The sequence below is a fragment of the Hyla sarda genome, chromosome 3 (assembly GCF_029499605.1).
Source record: "Hyla sarda isolate aHylSar1 chromosome 3, aHylSar1.hap1, whole genome shotgun sequence".
NCBI lineage: Eukaryota > Metazoa > Chordata > Amphibia > Anura > Hylidae > Hyla > Hyla sarda.
In genome coordinates, this window is record NC_079191.1 from 299,773,117 (window position 1) to 299,794,760 (window position 21,644).

Here is a 21,644-nt window from a genome sequence, read left to right on the forward strand (position 1 = left end):
AATTTAAGCCCACATATGGGCTAATTCCGTACTCAGGAGAAATTGCGTTACAAATTATGGGGGTCTTTTTTGCTTTTATCGCTTGTTAAGTATGGGGGAAAACCAGCATATTAGTGTAAAAATGTTAAAAATTTTACACTAACAGGCTGGTATAGCCCCCAACTTTTCCTTTTCATAAGGGGTAAAAGGAGAAAAAGCCCCCCAAAGTTTGTAGTGCAATATCTCCCGAGTACGGAAATACCCCATATGTGGCCCTAAACTGTTTCCTTGAAATAGACATTTGAGGACTACATTAGGGATTGCACAGTGGTGGACATAGGGGTATTCTAAACAGGGATTCCAAAACATGGTGCCTCCTGCTGTTGCTAAACTCCCAGCATGCCTGCACAGTCAGGGGGTGTCCGGAAATGCTGGGAGTTTTTGTTTTGCAACAACTGGAGGCTCCGTTTTGTAAACAATGACGTACAATATGTTTTTAATTTTTATTGAGGGGGGGGCAGTGTAAGGGGGTGTATATGTTGTGTTTTACCCTTTATTATGTGTAGTGTATTGTTTTTAAGGTACATTCGCACTGGTGGGTGACTGAGTTTCCCGCTAGGAGTTCGCGCTGCGGCGAAAAATTTGCCGCAGCCCAAACTTGAAGCAGGAATCTTACTGTAAACCTGCCCGTGTTAATATACCCTGTACATTCACATGGGGGGTCAAACCTCCAGCTGTTTCCAAACCACAAATCCCAGCATGTACTGACAGACCGTGCATGCTGGGAGTTGTACTTTTGCAACAGCTGGAGGCACACTGGTTGGAAAACTTTCAGTTAGGTTCTGTTACCCAACTCACTATATTCCAACCAGTGTGTCTCCAGCTGTTGAAAAACTACAACTCCCAGCATGGACTGATAGCCCAAGGGCATGCTGGGAGATGTAGATATGCAACAGCTGGAGGTACGCACGTACAACTCCCAGCATGCCGAGACAACTGTTTGCTGTTTGGGCATGCTGGGATTTGCAGTTTTGCAACATATGGAGGGCTACAAGTATAGAGACCACTGCACAGTGATCTCCAAACTGTGACCCTTCAGCTATTGCAAAACTACAAATCCCAGAATGCACGCACAGCAAACAGCTGTCTTGGCATGCTGGGAGTTGTAGTTTTGCATCATCTGGAGGGCTACAGTTTAGAGACCACTGTACAGTGGTCTCAGACTGTAGCCCTCCAGATGTTGCTAGGCAACTCACCGGCATCCGTAGGATCCAGGGAGCCGCATCACCATCCACTTCTTCTGCCGCCGATCGCTACACACAGCTGGCGCCGGTCCCTGTCGGTTTTCCCGTTCTGTCCGGCCTATTATGGGTGGGCAGAATGGGGAAACCGAAAGTTAACCCCCGCCCCCGACCTGCTATTGGTCATCTCTCTAGAAGACCAATAGCAGGGATGGGAGGGGTAGCACTTCACTCCTATCCGTTCAGAGGGATCGTGGGGGTCTTGGACAACCGCTATCTCCCTTATATTCAGGGTCACCGGGTTACCATAGACCGGTATGACCCAGAATCGGCGCAAATCAACTGGGCATTTGCGCGGAGTGCCTGCTGATCGATATCAGCAGTCACCCCGGTCCAATTCCCACGGGCGTATGGATACGTCCTGGGTCCTTAAAGGGGTACTTCTCCCCCCGACATCTTATCCCCTATCCAAAGGATAGGGGATAAGATGTCAGATAGCCGCGGTCCCACTGCTCACTCTGCACGTAATGACGAGCAATACAGGGGCCGGAGCATCTTTATGTCACGGCTCCGCCCCTCGTGATGTCACGGCCCGCCCCCCTCAATACAAGTCTATGGGAGGGGGAGTGGCGGTCGTCACGCCCCCTGCCATAGACTTGCATTATGGGGACGGGACGTGATGTCAGGAGGGGCGGGGCCATGACGTCACGCTGCTCCGTCCCGTATCGCCCGTCATTACGCACAGAGCGAACTTGCTCTGTGCAGTAATGATAGCTCAGTGCCGCAACGGCGATCCCCGGAGTTCCCAGCAGCGGGACTACGGCGATCTGACATCTTATCCCCTATCCTTTGGGGGCGGGGTACCTCTTTAAGTACCAGGGAGCCAGGACGTATCCATACGCCCAAGGTCATTAAGGGGTTAAAGAGTATCTGTCACCAAACTAAAATTTTAATAAATTGTTCCTTATGTTATTATAAGACACTTTGCTATTTACTTGCTGTGAAAAATCAACTTTTATATGTTTTTAACATGATTGAAATAATGGCCACTAGGTTGCTCTGTTCTGTTCCCAGAACAAGTCAAACAGTTAGTTTGGTCTCCACCCGGACAATGGGAGCAAAGGGAACGGTATGATACAGAGCTTTTTAACCCCTTAAGGACCCAGCCAATTTTCACTGTAGGACACGGCCATTTTTTGCACATCTGACCACTGTCACTTTAAACATTAATAACTCTGGGATGCTTTTAAGTTTCATTCTGATTCAGAGATTGTTTTTTCGTGACATATTCTACTTTATGTTAGTGGTAAAATTTTGTCGATACTTGCATCATTACTTGGTGAAAAATTCCAAAATTTGATGAAAAAATTAAAAATTTTGCATTTTTTTTACTTTGAAGCTCTCTGCTTATAAGGAAAATTAATATTCCAAATAAATTACCGTATTTATCGGGGTATACCACGCACCGGCCTATAACACGCACCCTCATTTTGCCAAGGATATTTGGGTAAAAAAAGTTTTTTACCCAAATATCCATGATAAAATGAGGGTGCGTGTGTGCGCGTGTATACCCCGATATACCCCCAGGAAAGGCAGGGGGAGAGAGGCCGTCGCTGCCCGCTTCTCTCCCCCTGCCTTTCCTGGGGTCTAGAGCGCTGCTGTCGGCCCTTTTCACCCCCTGGTTATCGGCGCCGCTGCCCGTTCTGTCCCCCTGACTATCGGTGCCGGCGCCGATAGCCAGGGGGAGAGAAGCGGCGCCGACAGCCAGGGGGAGAGAAGGGGCAGCGGCACCCATTGCCGGCGCCGCTGCCCCGTTGCCTCCCCCCATCCCCGGTGGCATAATTACCTGAGTCGGGTCCGCGCTGCTCCAGGCCTCTGTCGTGCGTCCCCAGTGTCGTTGCTATGCACGGTGCGGCGCTCTGACGTCATGCGCCGCGCCATTCAGCGCATAGCAATGACGCCGGGGACGCACGATGGAGGCCTGGAGCAGCGCGGACCCGACTCAGGTAATTATGCCACCGGGGATGGGGGGAGGCAACGGGGCAGCGGCGCCGGCAATGGGTGCCGCTGCCCCTTCTCTCCCCCTGGCTATCGGTCGGCACCGATAGTCAGGGGGACAGAACGGGCAGCGGCGCCGATAACCAGGGGGTGAAAAGGGCCGACAGCAGCGCTCTAGACCCCAGGAAAGGCAGGGGGAGAGAAGCGGGCAGCGACGGCCTCTCTCCCCCTGCCTTTCCTGGGGGTGTATCGGCGTATAACACGCACACAGACTTTAGGCTAAAAATTTTAGCCTAAAAAGTGCGTGTTATACGCCGATAAATACGGTATATATTGATTCACATTAAAAATATGTTTACTTTATGTTTCCATCATAAAGTTGACATGTTTTTACTTTTGGAAGACATCAGAGGGTTTCAAAGTATAGCAGCAATTTTCCAATTTTTCACCAAATTTTCAAAATCGAAATTTTTCAGAGACCAGTTTTGAAGTGGATTTGAAGGGCCTTCTTATTAGAAATATCCCACAAATAACCCCATTATAAAAACTGCACCCCTCAAAGTATTCAAAATGACATTCAAAAGGTTTGTTAACCCTTTAGGTGTTTCACAGGAATAGCAGGAAATTGAAGGAGAAAATTCAAAATCTTCATTTTTTTACACTCGCATGTTCTTGTAGACCCAGTTATTGAATTTTTACAAGGGGTAAAAAGAGAGAAATCTTCCTAAAATGTGTAACCCAATTTCTCGAGTAAGAAAATACCTCATGTGTATGTCAAGTGTTCGGCAGGCGCAGTAGAGGGCTCAAAAGGGAAGGAGCGACAGTGGGATTTTGGAGAGTGAGTTTTTCTGAAATGTTTTTTTGGGGGCATGTCACATTTCGGAAGCCCCTATGGTGCCAGAACAGCAAAAAAAAAAAACCCACATGGCATACTATTTTAGAAACTACACCCCTCAAGGCATGTAACAAGGGGTCCAGTGAGCCTTAACACCCCATAGGTGTTTGATGACTTTTCGTTAAAGTTGGATGTGAAAATGATTTTTTTTTTTCACAAAAATGCTAGTTTTCCGTCAAATTTTAAATTTTTACAAGGGGTAATAGAACAAAATGCCCCCCAAAATTTGATACCCCATCTCTTCTGAGTATGGAAATACCCCATGTGTGGACATCAAGTGCTCTGCTGGCGCACTACAATGCTCAGAAGAGAAGGAGCGCCATTGAGCTTTTGGGAAAAAAATTGTTTGGAATGGAAGTCAGGGACCATGTGCGTTTACAAAGCCGCCCGTGGTGCCAGAACAGTGGACCCCCCCACATGTGACCCTATTTTGGAAACTACACTCCTCACAGAATTTAATAAGGGGTGCAGTGAGTATTTACACCCCACTGGCGTTTGACAGCTCTTTGGAACAGTAGGCTGTGCAAATGAAAAATTAAATTTTTCATTTTCACGGACCACTGTTCCAAAAATCTGCCAGACCCCTGTGGGGCGTAAATGCTCACTGTACCCCTTATTACATTACGTGAGGGGTGTAGTTTCCAAAATGGGGTCACATGTGGGTATTAATTTTTTTGCATTTATGTCAGAACCGCTGTAAAATCAGCCACCCTTGTGCAAATCACCAATTTAGGACTCAAATGTAAATGGTGCGCTCTCACTCCTGAGCCTTGTTGTGCGCCCACAGAACATTTTACGCCCACGTATGGGGTATTTCTGTACTCAGGAGAAATTGTGTAACAAATTTTGGGGTCTTTTTTCCTTTTAACGCTTGTGAAAATAAAAAGTATGGGGCAACACCAGCATGTTAGTGTACATTTTTTGATTTTTTTTTTTACACTAACAAGCTGGTGTAGACCCAAACTATTCCTTTTCATAAGGGGTAAAAGGAGAAAAAGTCCCCCAAAATTTGTAGTGCAATTTCTCCCGAGTACGGAGATACCACATATGTGGCCCTAAACTGTTTCCTCGAAATACGACAGGGCTCCGAAGTGAGAGAGCTCCATGCGCATTTGATTCCCAAACAGGGTGCCTCTAGCTGTTGCTAAATTCCCAGCATGCCTGGACAGTCAGTGGCTGTCCGGAAATGCTGGGAGTTGTTGTTTTGCAACAGCTGGAGGCTCCGTTTTGGAAACACTGCCATACAATAAGTTTTTCATTTTTATTGGGGGGGGGGGGGGGGGGGGACGACGACAGTGTAAGGGGGTGTATATGTAGTGTTTTACCCTTTATTATGCGTTAGTATAGTGTAGTGTAGTGTTTTTAGGGTACATTCGCACTGGCATGTCACGGTGAGTTTGCCGCTAGGAGTTTGCGCTGCGGTGAAAAATTTTCCGCAGCCCAAACTTGAAGCTGGAATGTATCCTGTACGTTCACATGGGGGTTTAAACCTCCAGCTGTTTTAAAACTACAACTCCCAGCATGTACTGACAGACCGTGCATGTTGGGAGTTGTACTTTTGCAACAGCTGGAGACACACTGGTTGGAAAACCTTCAGTTAGGTTATTTTACCTAACTCAGTATTTTCCAACCAGTCTGCCTCCAGCTGTTGCAAAACTACAACTCCCAGCATGTACAGATCGCCGAAGGGCATGCTGGGAGATGTAGTTATGCAATAGCTGGAGGTACGCAACTACAACTCCCAGCATGCCGAGACAGCTGATTGCTGTTTGGACATGTTGGGATTTGCAGTTTTGCAACATCTGGAGGGCTACAGTTTTAGAGAACACTGCAAGGTGATCTCCAAACTGTGGTCCTCCAGCTGTTGCAAAACTACAAATTCCAGCATGCCCTGACAGCAAACAGTTGTTTGGGCATGCTAGGAGTTGTAGTTTTGTAACATCTGCAGGGCTACAGTTAGAGACCACTGTATAATGGTCTCAAACTGTACCCTCCAGATGTTGCTAGGCAACTCACCGGCTTCCGTCAGATCCAGCCGCACGTCATCGCCGCCGCCGATCTCCGTCGCCGGTCCCAGTCGTTTCTCCGTCCTGCCCCGCCTATTGTGGGTGGGCAGGACGGGGAAAACGAAAGTTAACCCCCCCGCCCCAGATCTGCTATTGGTGGGCGCGTCTAGACCACCAATAGCAGGGATAGGAGGGGTGGCCACCTCACTTCTATTCCTTCAGGGGGATTGTGGGTGTCTTAGACAACAGCGATCCCCCTTATATTCCGGGTCCCCGGGTTACTATAGACGCGCGCAAATCGCAAGTGTGAATTCACTTGCGATTTGCCGCGATCGCCGACATGGGCGGGGTCTGATGACCCCCCTGGGCGTTTGCACGGGATGCCTGCTGAATGATTTCAGCAGGCATCCTGGTCCGATCCCCGCCTGGTGCGCGGCGGGGGCCGGAATTCTCCATGACGTACGCGTACGTCATGGGTCCCTAAGTACCAGGGTGTCATGATGTACGCGTACGTCAAGGGTCCTTAAGGGGTTAAAGCTCGGAATATTTTTTTTAGGGCAGGAGTAGTTAGTGAATATAATCAGAGTTAGTTTAGAAAATATGGTTTGATGACAATTTGATGATAAGTTTTATCCTTCAACCCATGCACTAGTTTAGAAGCTCTGTCCCAAACTCTTTTTCAAAAACTCAAAATGCAAAGACTCAATATTTAGAGTGTTGACCCTTCTTTTTCAAGACTTCTGAAATTCACCCTGGCATGTTGGATATCAGATTCTGTGGGCTACATGCCGACTGATGGCAACTGATGCTTACAGCAGGGCAAAAAAGTATTAAGTCAGCCACCAATTGTGCAAGTTCTCTCACTTAAAAAGATAAGAGAGGCCTGTAATTTTCAACATAGGTATACCTCAACTATGAGAGACATAATGCGAAAAAAAAATCCATAAGATCACATTGTCTGATTTTTAAAGAATTTCTTTGCAAATTATGGTGGAAAATAACTATTTGGTCAATAACAAAAGTTAATCTCAATACTGTTATATACCCTTTTTGTCAATGACAGAGGTCAAACATTTTCTTTAAGTCTTCACAAGGTTTTCCCACACTGTTGCTAGTATTTTGGCCCATTCCTCCATGCAGATCTCCTCTACAGCAGTGATGTGCTGGGGTTGTCGTTGGGCAACACGGACTTTCAACTCCCTCCTAAGGTTTTCTGTGGGGTTGAGATCTGGAGACTGGCTCGGCCACTCCAGGACCTTCTTACAAAGCCCGGGTGGTATATTTGGGATCATTGTCATGATGAAAGACCCAGCCACGTTTCAACTTCAATTCCCTTGCTGGTGGAAGGAGGTTTTCACTCAAAATCTCACGATACATGGTCGCATTCATTCTTTCCTTTACACGGATCAGTCATCCTGGTACCTTTGCTGAAAAACAGCCCAGAAGCATGATATTTCCACCCCCCTTGCTTCACAGTAGGTATGGTGTTCTTTGGATGCAACTCAGCATTCTTTCTCCTCCAAACACAATTAGTTGAGTTATTATCAAAAAGTTCTACTTTGGTTCCATCTGATCATATGACATTATCCCAATCCTCTTCTGGATCATCCAAATTCTCTCTAGCAAACTTCAGATGGGCCCGGACATGTACTGGCTTAAGCAGGGGGACACGTCTGGCACTGCATGATTTGAGTCCCTGGTGGTGTAGTGTGTTACTGATGGTAGCCTTTGTTACTTTGGTCCCAACTCTCTGAAGGTCATTCACTAGGTCCCCCCTGTGTGGTTCTGGGATTTTTGCTCACCGTTCTTGTGATCATTTTGAAACCATGGGGTGAGCCCCAGATCGAGTGAGATTATCAGTGGTCTATTATCAGTGGTCTTGTAGAACTTCCATTTTCTAATAATTGCTGCCACAGTTGATTTCTTCACACCAAGCTGCTTACCTATTGCAGATTCAGTTTTCCTAGCCTGGTGCAGGGCTACAGTTTTGTTTCTGGTGTCCTTTGACAGCTCTTTGGTCTTGACCAAAGTGGAGTTTGGAGTGTGACTGTTTGAGGTTGTGGACAGGTGTCTTTTATATTTATAAGTTAAAGGGGTAGTCCAGTGGTGAAAAACTTATCCCCTATCCTAAGGATAGGGGATAAGTTTGAGATCGGGGGGGTCCGACCGCTGGGGCCCCCTGCGATCTCTCTGTACGGGGCCCTGGCTCTCCGCCGAGATAGCGGGTGTCGACCCCCGCACGAGGCGGCGGCCGACACGCCCCCTCAATACATCTCTATGGCAGAGCCGGAGATTGCCGAAGGTAGCGCTTCGGCTCTGCCATAGAGTTGTATTGAGGGGGCGTGTCGGCCGCCGCCTCGTGCGGAGGTCGACACGCCCCCTTCCCGCGGGGCTCCATACAGGAGATCGCAGGGGGCCCCAGCGGTCGGACCCCCCGCGATCTGCAACTTATCCCCTATCCTTAGGATAGGGGATAAGTTGCTCACCACTGAATCACCACTGGACTACTCCTTTAAAACATGTGCCATTAATACAGGTAACGAGTGGAGGACAGAGGAGACTCAAAGAAGAAGTTAAAGGATTATGAGAGCAAGAAATATTGCTTGTTTGTAGGTGACCAAATACTTATTTTACCGAGGAATTTACCAATTGATTAGAAATCCTACAATGTGATTTCCGGTGTTCTTTCCCCCCATTCTGTCATAGATGAAGTGTACCGATGATGAACTTGATGAAATTACAGGCCTCTCTCATCGTTTAGTCAGGCACAATTAGAGGCTGACTAAATACTTTTCCCCCCACTGTAAATAGTGCAGCCTTACCTTAGAACAGCCATAATATTTTTACCTTATCATAGTACATTTCAAAATGCCACACAAGTTTGGTGTTAAACAAAAAAGCACACAACAACAACAACTTCAACATAACTGAACAACACTGTAATATAAAATTTACTTGCATACCTTTGCCTTTGACCAAATTTTCCAGTCTAAAAGAAGGTGTTCTAGTAATCGAACATCTTGAATCACAGCAGTAGTTTCATAATTTAGACAAACGCTTGCATTGTCACTTATATTGAGTAGCCAATCGTCAGTGCATCCTTTTAGAATAGTCTAAAGAAATCAAAAATGCAACCAATTAATAATTTTTCAGAAATTTGCATTAATATGATATGAAACTGAAGTACTGAAATACAAAATGTTAACATATTTAAAAAATTCCTTCCCAACTCAAAATATAGCAATCAGAAAATGGCTCCTTCTGGATACTTCCCATTTATTACTCCGGTTGCCCATTTTTAAACCCACTGCATCTTAACATTGGTAGTACTGTTTTTATTGCACAAAACTATGCCCCTTTTGAGGCACCCCGTGATCTTATTTGCCTTGGCTAGAGCTGTCCAGTAAAGGCTGCTACAGTTACATTTACTGTTAATAATCTATCATATTCCATCATTATAGACGTAACCCCTAATCTGCAGAATAGAGCCGTAAACGGAAATATAAAATATATTATAAGGGTCAGAAGAGGACAATTTTCATACAAAAATGTATCATGTTATAAAAGCAGTAAAATAAAACCTATATAAATTGAGTATCATTGTAATCGTATGGACCCACAGTATAATGATAAGGTGTTCTTTTTACCGAAAAGTGTATTGCGTAGAAACGGAAGTCCACAAAAGGTCTTTTTTTTTCTAATTTTGCCCTACAAAATAATATTTTTTGTTTCACCATAGAATGTGTGAGCTTATGGATGTCACTGCAAAGGACAATTGGTGGGGCAAAAAACTAGCCCTCATATGGGTCTTTAAGTGGAAAATTGGTGTTCAAAATATTTTATTCAAACGTTTTAAAATACAGTGGGAGGCAAAAAAAAATATTTTGGATGGGACAATTGAAAAGGAAATAGCAATTTTTCAACTCTTGGGGAGGGACATTCATTTTTACACAGTGCATTTTACGGTAACAATTATATGTCTCTCGATTCTGTGGGTCAGTATGATCTGAACAATACCCATGTTTAAAAAGCTTTCCTATTGTACTAATTTAAAAAAAATTGAAAAGGGGGTGATTTTAAGATTTATTAGGGAGAGGCTAATAAATTATTTAACCCCTTAACGACCAGGGGCGTATATTTACACCAATACTCCGCCTATTGTCTAATTAGACAAAAAGCACCTGAAAGACTGTATAGCGAGTTAACTCACCACAAATAGAGTTCAATAGTAGCACATCAGGAGAGTACACAGGGAAGCACAGAACAGTGCAGTTGAACCGATTCCCAGATGGAGGAATCCCAGAAAAACAAAAACTGTAAATTCCAGCTCCCCTAAAAAATATAAACTTTATAAATTCCGTAAAAATCCATGTGCTCAAAACCATTTAAATACTAAATGAAAGGTGTTTCATTTAGTTTTTAAATGGTTTGTTTTGAGCACATGATTTTAAACAGAATTTATTAAAGTTTTAGATTTTCAAAACACCTGAACTAGACTCTTTACATTCCAAGGCTATCAAAGACATAGGGGGAGATTTATCAAAGGATTTAGACTGGTTTTTCCGGTCTAAATTTGTCGCACAGAAAGTCGCAGTCTAAATATGTGCGACTTTTCTGCGACTTTTGCTGTAGAGGATTTTTAGAACATGATGCATGCAAGTCTATTTTAGACGGAAATGCATTGGAAAATGCATTGGTGCTGAATTTATTAAGTGTGACTTTTGCGCGACAAGCCGCATCTGCCCAAAATACGCTGAAATGTAAGACCATGTTGGAGCAGGTCTAAATGCAGTTTAAGCTGTAGACCCTGAAGTCTGTGCACAGAATTTATCAAGGGCTGTGAGACCTTTGATAAATTAGGAGCACAATAGACAGGAGACTACCACATACGCTGGTCTATAAGCATACCCAGAATAGACTAGATTAGTAAATGTCCCCCATAGTGTGGTTAAAAATAAGAATAGGTTATCTCTGAAATATAAATAGACCTGTTACTGTATACAAATCCTGATAGCAATACATAAAAGGGAAATAGTTATACTACATATATATAGGACAATGAGTCCATAATATCCTAACTGTAAGAAAAAATCCAAACGATTAAAGAAAAGATTACTTGTTATAGTGGAGCAAATGTATACAAGTTAATTGGTGTTTTTTTACAAGCATGGCATAAAAGTTTATGTCTAAATATTTTATTCCCGAAAGTGTTTCTACAGTATGATTTATATTACAAAAAAAAAAAAAAAAGAATAAGTATTATAAAGATAATTATATCACAACCTCATGCAGGAATAAATATGTAGCTTGCTTTCATAATATATAAATCTAGTACTAGTATGTTTTAATATATACTTGTATGTTAATATTAAATCCTGTCTACGATTTAAGCCCATAGGGTGTCTGCTATTTAAGGTGAAAATCCAATAACTCAAGTAATTTCTTTGTCATATTGCCCCCCCCCCCGCATGGAGTATAAGAAATTCTTTCTATGCCCTTTAGGGTAAAGCCTCGCGTTTCTCCAGCATGTATGTCTCGGAAAATATTGTTTTGTTTTAACATTGAAACATTAATATTGTGATTTTTTTATATCTGAAATAGGTTTCCTAAAACGTGTCTTTTATGAGTTGGATGTACATCCTACGTATTGTTAAAGGGTACCTCTCATCAAAAAACTTCTGATATATTATAGATTAATGTATGCAGAATAACTTTACAATTGCATGTTATTAAATAATATGCTTCTTTCTATTTAATTTTCCACTTTGAAGAAATGACCACTAGGGGTCTCCCTACCAGTCCTGGCAGCAAGCATTTCAGACTCATGCTGGAGTCCTAAACACTACGAGCTACCAGTAAGCTTGGTTCACAAAGTAGAACACTCAGAGCTGCCAGCCTGCTTTGTTCACAGCCTGTTTGGCTGTGAACAAAGCAGGCTGGCAGCTCTAAGTGTTTAGGACTCCAGCATGAGTCAGAAATGCTTGCTGACAGGACTGATCGGGAAAAAAACAATAGAAAGAAGCATATTTTTCATTAACATGCTATTGGACAATTATTCAACATTCATTAATCTAAAATATATTAAAAGTTTATTTGATGAGAGGTACCCTTTAATGACAAATATTGCATGTTAAACATATAATGCTCTTGGTATTGCTATTTATATAAGAAGATTAAATTGAATTCTTTATTAGTTACAGTAGATGTAAATTTGCTGGTGATATGCACATTTGTACATATGAGACATCGTTGGTGATCGCATTTATGGTTACCACATTGATTCAGCCGTTATTCAGTTTTAGGGTGTGTTGTAAAATAACTAGGAGACCACATAGTTTTAAGTGTAGGAGCTTTCCTCTAAACTACTCTAAAGCCAGTGTACATGATACTTCCTATGGACGCATCCTGACTTAGAATTGGTAAATACTTGCGAATGATTTTTTTTTAAATGTAATAAAATTGACTGCTAAAAGCTGTCACAAATGTGAGTGGTTGTGTGGCTAGTAAAAAAAACATTAGATTGTGCTGATATTTAATCCCGAAGTAAGTCAGATCTATTCATGGCAGATACCTTCTGTTGGGCCGTAATCAGATTAGCATCTGGGTAACCACGATAATTTGTTTCGCAAACACTGTGACTAATTCAAAGACTGCATTTTTTGTGCAATTTCTACGTAGCCTAATCCATTCTCCATATGGGATGTTCTTAGTGACATGGGGAGGATGACATTTTGCATGTAAAATCGAATTTCCTGCACATTCCTTTGCATATGGTTGTACCTCTGACATGTTATCTGTATTAATTTAACATCTAAAAACTGGATTTGTTTACCTCCATATGTAAACAAACTAAATTAATGAAATTGTCATTTATATACTCAACAAACTCTGTGAATACCTTTTTTTTTATTATTCCATACCACAACCAAGTCATCAATATAGCGACCGATCCAGATTATGGAAACTAGAAATGGATTGTTAGGAATGAACAAGTATCTAGTTTCATAAAAGGACATGTAAATATTGGTATATGAAGGTAAAAACTTACCGCCCATGTTTGCTCCCTTAGGGCAAGTGTCTATTTGGTTTCAGGCAGGTGTGCAGCAGGAGACGTGGTCTCAACAGAGATAGATATAATCCTAATTTAGGATAACTAGTGAACTGTAACAAGAATGAATTGAGGCACTCAGATCCCTCCAAGGAACAGCACAGGATATAGACGGCGCAAAAAACTCCAAAGGTAAAACAGATTTATTTACCTGGCATGCAGCGCTTTTCGCTGGACAACCAGCTTCATCAGGAAGCCTGATGAAGCTGGTTGTCCAGCGAAACGCGTTGCATGCCGTGTAAATAAATCTGTGTTACCTTTGGAGTTTTGTGCGCCTAGCCTGTGCGGTTCCTTGGAGGGATCTACCTGAGTGCTTCACCTGTGTTGTGAGGAGCGGCTGCCGATCTTCACCCGTCGAGGGTTTACTTCACGCTTACACCATAGTTGTACTTGGATGTAGTACAACTCTACTCGGTGAGCATTATTGCTTTTATATCCTATACCGGACATGTTACGTTATCAACGCTGCTGTTCAAGAATGAATTGAGACTTACACAATAGCCCCACCTAGTGGGCATTGTCTGAACTCGTCTCACTGCACTACCTGATAATTTTAACATATATTGTGTGGAATTATCAGTTTTTAATGTAGAAATAAAAGTTATGTTTTAGGTGGGTCTTTAGTTTAGGGTATTATTCCCCGGGGGGATTTCCCCTTTCATTAAGGTGATTGGTAAATAGAAGTGATTTCTCCCAAGACCTACTAGGGACTGTTTCTGTTTAGACATGCTTGCTCCCTTAAGACTGCAAAAAATCACTGTCAAATAAAAAATTAAGTATTGTGCCTCCACTAAAAACTCATTTTAGGCTAAGTTTCCACTTTTTTTTTCTGGCAGTTTTTGGAAAACGGACACTGCATTTTTGAGCCAAAGCCAGAAGTGTATTCAAAAGGAATAGGAAGTATAAAGGAAGGACTTATACAGGGTGGGCCATTTATAAGGATACACCTTAATAAAATGGGAATGGTTGTTATTAACTTCCTGTTTGTAGCACATTAGTATATGTGAGGGGGGGGGGGGATTTTCAAGATGGGTGGTGACCATGGCGGCCATTTTGAAGTCGGACATTTTGAATCCAACTTTTGTTTTTTCAATACTTAGAGGGGCATGTGACACATCAAACCTATTGGGAATTTCACAAGAAAAACTATGATGTGCTTTGTTTTAACGAAAATGTATTCTTTCATGAGTTATTTACAAGTTTCTGAACACTTATAAAATGTGTTCAATGTGCTGCCCATTGTGTTGGATTGTCAATGTAACCCTCTTCTCCCACTCTTCACAGACTGATCGCAACACCGCAGGAGAAATGCTAGCACAGGCTTCAAGTATCTGTAGTTTCAGGTGCTGCAGAATGGTCAAAACAAAAATTGGAACAGGACCCTCAGTTTATGCAGAAGATTTTGTTCAGTGATGAGGCAAACTTTTATGTGAATGTTGAAGTTAAACAAAACCACCACTATTGGTCTGACACTAACCCATATTAGATAGATCCCTCCAAGACTGTTGGAACACAATGGTGATGGTATGGTGTGGTACATGGGGTACAAAGATAGTGGGGCCATTCTTCATCAATGGAAACCTCAAGGCCACTGGATATGCGAAATTGCTAAATGATTATGTGTTTCCCTCTTTATGCACTGAAGCTGGCACGTTCCCTGAGTTTTTCCAGCAAGATGGTGCCCCACCACATTAGGGGTGTCAGGTCTGAGCATTCCTAGATGAACAGTTTCCTGGGAAGTGGATTGGTCATCACGGGCCAGTTGAACGGCCCCCAAGGTCTCCTGATGTGACCCCCTTAGACTTTTTTTTGGGGTCATCTGAAGGCAACTGTCTATACTGTGAAGATACGAGATGTGCAGCACCTGAAACTATGGATACTGGAAGCCTGTGCTAGCATTTCTCCTGTGGTGCTGCTATCAGTGTGTGAAGAGTGGGAGAAGAGGGTTGCATTGACAATCCAACACAATTGAACACATTTTATAAGTGGTCAGAAACTTGTAAATAACTCATGAAAGAATAAAGTTACGTTAAAACCAAGCACATCATTGTTTTTCTTTTAAAATTCCCAATAAGTTTGATGTGTCACATGACCCTCTTCCTATTGAAAAATATAAGTTGGATTCAAAATGGCCGTCATGGTCACCACCCATCTTGAAAAGTTTTCCCCCTCACATATACTAATGTGCCACAAACAGGAAGTTAATATCACCAACTATTCCCATTTTATTAAGGTGTATCAATATAAATGGCCCACCCTGTAGTTCTCCTCCCCTTATGGATCCACTTCTGACTTTGGCTCAAAAATTGCAGTGGCAGTTTTCCAAAAACTGCCAAAAAACTAAAAAAAACTAATGGAAACTTAGCCTAAGTCTGTAGTATAAGTACTACAATGATCTACATACCAGGTGAGAACTTGTAAGCCATGCAGACAAATATAAAGCAGTAACAAAGTCTTATACCTCATGCCATGACAATTGTTCTATTATGTTAAGTACATGTTTTGTATCTCTGATATAAGTAGGAGTTATTTTGAAGAACAAATTAATATAATGATCTTACCCATACACCTAGGAGCTCCCTCAATGAGCCGATACCTCTCATTGGGGAAGTTAATTCCTCTTTGGGAAATGATGAAAAATGTGACAGGATTATCAACATAAAAGTAGTTTCTGGCTTTTTGGTTGAAAATTCCTAATGTCAGTCCATGATCCAGTAATTCATGAAATGCAACTAAACATGTTTCTGTGGATTAGATAGGAATTTAGTGTATGTTGTAGTGTTATGCAGCAATTCCTCACTTTTTTTATGCAAGCCTGCATTCATGCAGACAATAGCACCTCCCTTGTCCGCATTGCGAACAAGGACGTCTACATTGTTTATTATTTGTTTACTTGCTCTCTTTTCAGAAGGACATTAGAAAACCTTTATAGGATTTTTTATCAACCCAATGTTTTAAAGATATCAATCCCCTCTCAACCAGCTCCTGGAAAGTATCCAGTGCCAGCACCCGAGAGGTCAGGGGATAAAAACCAGGGTTGCTAGTCGGGAAAGGAATTCCCACCTCATTGCTGTTGGCCTTCGACTCATTGAAAAGCATAGTAGCGTCATTTAGGAGCATCCGCTCTCATGCAGAATGTGTGGTTAGAAAGGACGCAGAGAGAGCACTGGTGTCATTTCTGTCTCTTTGCGTCGGAAAGTTCACAGTCATTCACTTCACATTGCAGAAAATGTCTTAACCGTGATATTATGTGCAAATTTATAAACATCCATAATGGAAGAAAAAATATCAAGGTTACAGGTAGAAGAAAAACTTTTTGTTCAGAGGACAAGATGTAGCTTGATAGATTAATCACAGCAGTACTTATCTTTTGTTCTTGTAAAGCCTGCTCTACTACTGACTTGTATTTTGCGTTTTCTTTCTGCTCTTTTGACTTTCTTTTTTGATTCTCAGCGTTTTCTGAAGAGGAAGAGCCTTGGGAAGAGATACTGGTGTCCGACATATTGCTGCTCAATTCAGAGGACCTTTCAGAGGTGTCATCTGAGATTGAGCTCCTTGATAACTCCGTGTCTGAAAAACATACTCTACGGCCACCTTTCATTTTGTGTATTTTTTGAGAATGGATTTAGGTCCAAAGTGTTTTTTCGTTTTTCTATAGAAAGATTCCTCCTTTATCAGTCATCTGTATCCCTTTAAAACTTGTGTTTCTTATACTCCCTTAATGTCCTTTTCCAAGTTTCAGATTTTTTGTTTCATCTTTGCTTCCAGGGCAATGACTTCAGATACTGAACATCATATCTTTGACATCCTTAATTTCTTTCTTTACATCATCCAAAACCTTATGCTTAAATTTCACTGTTAGGTTTATTAATTTCTTTGAGCTCACCAATAGGATCTCGCACCAGTCAGAAATTCCTCTGTATATATTGTTGTAGGTTTATTCCTTAAAGAGTACCTGCCATCAAAACATATTTTCTAAACTACTACTAACACCCCTCCTGCCCTTAAATATTTTCCTGAGTTTTAATAAGCTGTGTATCATATCTTTCCCCTTGCCAACATTGTCTGAGCTCACGGCAGGAGAAAGTGGGTGTTCCCCAGCAGGTGCAGGTCACTGAAGCCTGCGAGAGCTGTGCCTCGCCATACCCCAACAGGCACTTCCTGAGTTTGGACTTCTGCAAGTCCAAGTGGAGACCAAACTAACTGTTTGACTTGCATAAGGGAGCAGAACAGAGCCACCTAGTGGCCGATTTTCTATCACATTAAAAACAAATAAAGGTTGATAATTTTAACAGCAAGTAAATAGCAAAGTGTCTTATAATAACATAAGGAACAATATAATAAAAGTTTAGCTTGGTGACAGGTACTCTTCAACCCCTTAAAGGGGTACTCCGGTACTTACACATCTTATCCCCTTTCCAAAGGATAGGGGATAAGATGCCTGATCGCTGGAGTCCCGCAGCTGGGGATGCCCGGGATCATTAACGTGGCACCCCGTTTGTAATCAGTCCCCGGAGCGAGTTCGCTCCGGGTCTGATTACGGTCGACCGCAGGGCCGGCGGCGCGTGACGTCACGCCCCCGCGTGATGTTACGCTCTGCCCCTCAATGCAAGCCTACGGGAGGGAGTGTGATAGCTATCACGCCCCCTCCCGTAGGCTTGCATTGAGGGGCGGAGCATGACGTCACACGGGGGAATGACGTCAAACGCCGCCGGCCCTGCGGTTTGCTCCGGGGACTGATTACAAACGGGGTGCCGCGTGCATGATCGCGGGACTCCCGCGATCAGTCATCTTATCCCCTATCCTTTGGATAGGGGATAAGATGTGTAAGCACCGAAGTACCCCTTTAAGGACTAAGGTCATTTTGGCCTTAAGGACCAGAGCATTTTTTGCACATTTGACCACTGTCACTTTAAGCATTAAAGGAAAACTGTGATATGTTTTGTCTCGCACTATCAACGGGTACCTGTGGATAGTGCGGGAGACGCTGAACAATTTGAGTCCTACCTTGCCTTATAGCTGGTTTTCGGTATATTCAAACTAGCTGCTAACTGGCACGGGCGGGGTTACTGCCTTCAACTGGCACTGTGACGTAACTGCCGCCCAAGCCCACAGCACTGCCCGGCTAATGAATATTCATACATTGTCTTACACTCTCCATCTCATCTCGGCCAAGTCCTGGACGATACTGCGCATGTGCGGGAATTCCTACTATACCCGGAAGCTGTCTTCAGCGTTGCTTCAAACTTCCGGGTATAGAAGGGAATCCGGCGCATGCGCAGTATCGTCCAGGACTCGGCCGAGATGAGACAGAGAGTGTAAGACAACTTATGAATATTCATTAGCCAGGTGGTGCTGCGCGCTAGGCGGCGGTTACGTCCCAGTGCCAGTTGAAGGCAGTAACCCCGCCCGTGCCAGTTAGAAGATAATTTGAATATACCGAAAATCTGCTATAACGGGCGTACGGCGCAGCGGATCCGAGCAAGGTAGAACTCAAAATGTTCAGCGTCTCCGCACTGTCCACTGGTACCCGTGGATAGTGCGGGACAAAACATATGACAGTTTTCCTTTAATAACTCTGGGATGCTTTTACTTATGAAGTTGAGTCTGAGATTGTTTTTTCTAACATATTCTACTTTATAATAGTGGTAAATTTTCATCAATACTTGCATCATTTCTTGGTGAAAAATTCAAAAATTTCACGAAAAATTTGAAAAGTTTGCATTTTTCTAACTTTGATGCTTTCTGCTTGCGAGGAAAATAGACATACCAATTTTGAAGTGGATTTGAGGGGGCTTTATATTAGAAATACCCCATAAATGACCCCATTATAAAAACTGCACCCATCAAAGTATACAAAATGATATACAGAATGTTTGTTAACCCTTTAGGTGTTTCACAAGAATTGCTGCAAAGTGAAGGAGAAAATTCAAAATCTAAATTTTTTACACTAACATGTTCTTGTAGACCCACTAACATGTTCTTGTTGAATTTTTACAATGGGTAAAATGAGAAAAGAAAAGAAAAGAAAATGCCTCCCCCCCCCTCCCCCCTACCTTTTCATAAGAAGTAAAAGGAGAAAGCCCCCAAAATTTGTTAGGCAATTTCTTCCGAGTACGGAAATACCCCATATGTGGTCCTAAAATGTTTCCTTGAAATACGACAGGGCTCCAAAGTGAGAGGGCGCCAAGCGTATTTGAGGCCAAAATTTGTGATTTGCATATGGATGGACATAGGGGTATTCTACGCCAGCTGTTTTAAAACTCCCAGCATGCCTGGACAGTTAATGGCTGTCCAGCAATACTGGAGGCAATACTGGAGGCTACTCAACAGCTGGAGGCTACGTTTTGGAAACAGTGCCGTACCCGATTTTTTCATTCTTATTGGGGGGGGTTGTCGGGGCGGAGATGGGAACGACTGCGTAGGGGTATGTGTATATGTAGTGTTTTACTTTTTATTTTGTGTAGGTGTAGTGTAGTGTAGTGTTTTTAGGGTACATTCACACGAGCGGCGGTTCACAGCCCGAGTGAATGTACCCTGTACATATACATTGAAAAGGGGGGGGCGCAAACCTCGAGCTTTGGCTGTCCGTGCATGTTGGGGACCACTGTGCAGTGGTCTTCAATCTGTGCTCTTCCAGATGTTGCAAAACTGCAACTCTCAGCATGCCCAGACCGTCCAGGCATGCTGGGAGTTGCAGTTCTGTAACATCTGGCCCTTCAGATGTTGCCAACTACAACTCCCTTCTTGCCCTTCGGCTGTCTGGGCATGCTGAGAGTAGTTGTTTTGCAACGGGAGGCACGCTGATTGGGAAACATTGTTTCCTGACTCAGTGTTTCCCAAACAGTGTGCCTCCTATTGTTGCAAAACTACAATTCCCAGCATGCCCAGAAAGCCGAAAGGCATGCTGGGAGTTCAGTTTGGAGACCGCTAAGTAGTGGCGTCCAAACTGTAGCCCTCCAGATGTTGCAAAACTTCAACTTCAAGCATGCCCAGACTGCCCAGGCATGCTGGGAGCTGTAGTTCGGCAACATCTGAAGGGCCAGGTGTTACAGAACTAGAACTCCCAGCATGCCTGGACTGTCTGGGCATGCTGAGAGTTTATCAATGTTGTATGTGAAAAGCAGCTTTTTTATGCATTTTTTTTCTTTTTTCAGTTCTTTTTGACGGCTGTGCACCTTATTTACAAAAACTTAAACTGATAAATATTGCGTATCTTTTATGACCTCAGAAAGCGCTTGGAGCCGCCAATAGCACAGGCATTTACCACAGAGCATTTTTTATAAGGACACCACAATCTAAAATCAGGAAACACTATGGGGAACACAGCAATTTTTCCTTGTCAAACGGTTAGATAATACAGGCACACATTGCTATTTATAGGACATAAAAAAAAAAGCTGTGGCAAGAAGGTTTGCTGTGTCTATCAAGGAAAGGAAAAAACAGATCAGCTCACCACTTGTTGTAGCTTAGAACAGACATCAGCACAACCTTCCTCCTGTGTGCAAGCGGACAGACTCAGGATCCATGTCTCCAGGTGGGTCAATCAGCATGGGGACAACTCCCAGTAGCATAAAATTCAAGGTTTATGAAATAATTTAAAATCCATATGATATGAACAAAAATACAAGGAGTAAAATCAAATGAATGAAACGCACCAACGCGTTTCGACTTGTTCACAAGTCTAAGTCATGGCCATGACTAAGACTTGGGAACAAGTTGAAACGCGTTGGTGGGATTCATTCGTTTGATTTTACTCCTATTTTTGATTGTTGGCGGATGCTTTAGTCCAGGTCTGGGAGGACATCCCTCAGGAGACTATCAGCCACCTCATCAGGAGCATGCCCAGGCATTGTAGGGAGGTCATACGGGCACATGGAGACCACACACACTACTGAGCCGCATTTTGACTTGTTTTAAGGACATTACATCAAAGATGGATCAGCCTGTAGTGTGGTTTTCCACTTTGATTGTGAGGGTGACTCCATATCCAGACCTCCATGGGTTGATAAATTTGATTTCCATTGATCATTTCCATTGATCATTTTTGTGTGATTTAGTTTTTAGCACAGGTTATGTAAAGACGAAAGTATTTAATATGATTAGTTCATTCATTCAGATCTAGGATGAGTTATCTTAACATAGTAACATAGTTCATAAGTTTGAAAAAAGACCATCAAGTTCAACCTATAACCCTAATGAATTCCTACTGAGTTGATCCAGTAGAGGTAAAAATTCCTTCCCGACTCCAAATATGGCAATCAGAATAGGTCCCTGGATCAACCTTCTGTCCCTATAGATCTAGAATCCATAACCTGTAATTATTCTCCAAAAATGCAACCAGACCCCTTTTAAATTCTTCTACTGAATTGCACAGTCTTACTGCTCTTACACTATGAGGTCTAACTAGTGATTTG

The 21,644-nt window shown here is 42.8% G+C and overlaps 1 protein-coding gene across 4 annotated transcripts in view; it reads right to left on the reverse strand.

Annotated features, from left to right (window-relative positions):
• Positions 1–21,644, reverse strand: part of LYST (lysosomal trafficking regulator) — a 1,083,863-nt gene that overhangs the window by 656,187 nt on the left and 406,032 nt on the right. For all 4 annotated transcript variants that reach the window (XM_056566940.1, XM_056566939.1, XM_056566938.1 and 1 more), the window contains exon 18: positions 9,083–9,232. In XM_056566940.1, coding sequence (XP_056422915.1) covers positions 9,083–9,232 — 150 coding nt within the window. The remainder of the gene's footprint in view (positions 1–9,082; positions 9,233–21,644) is intronic.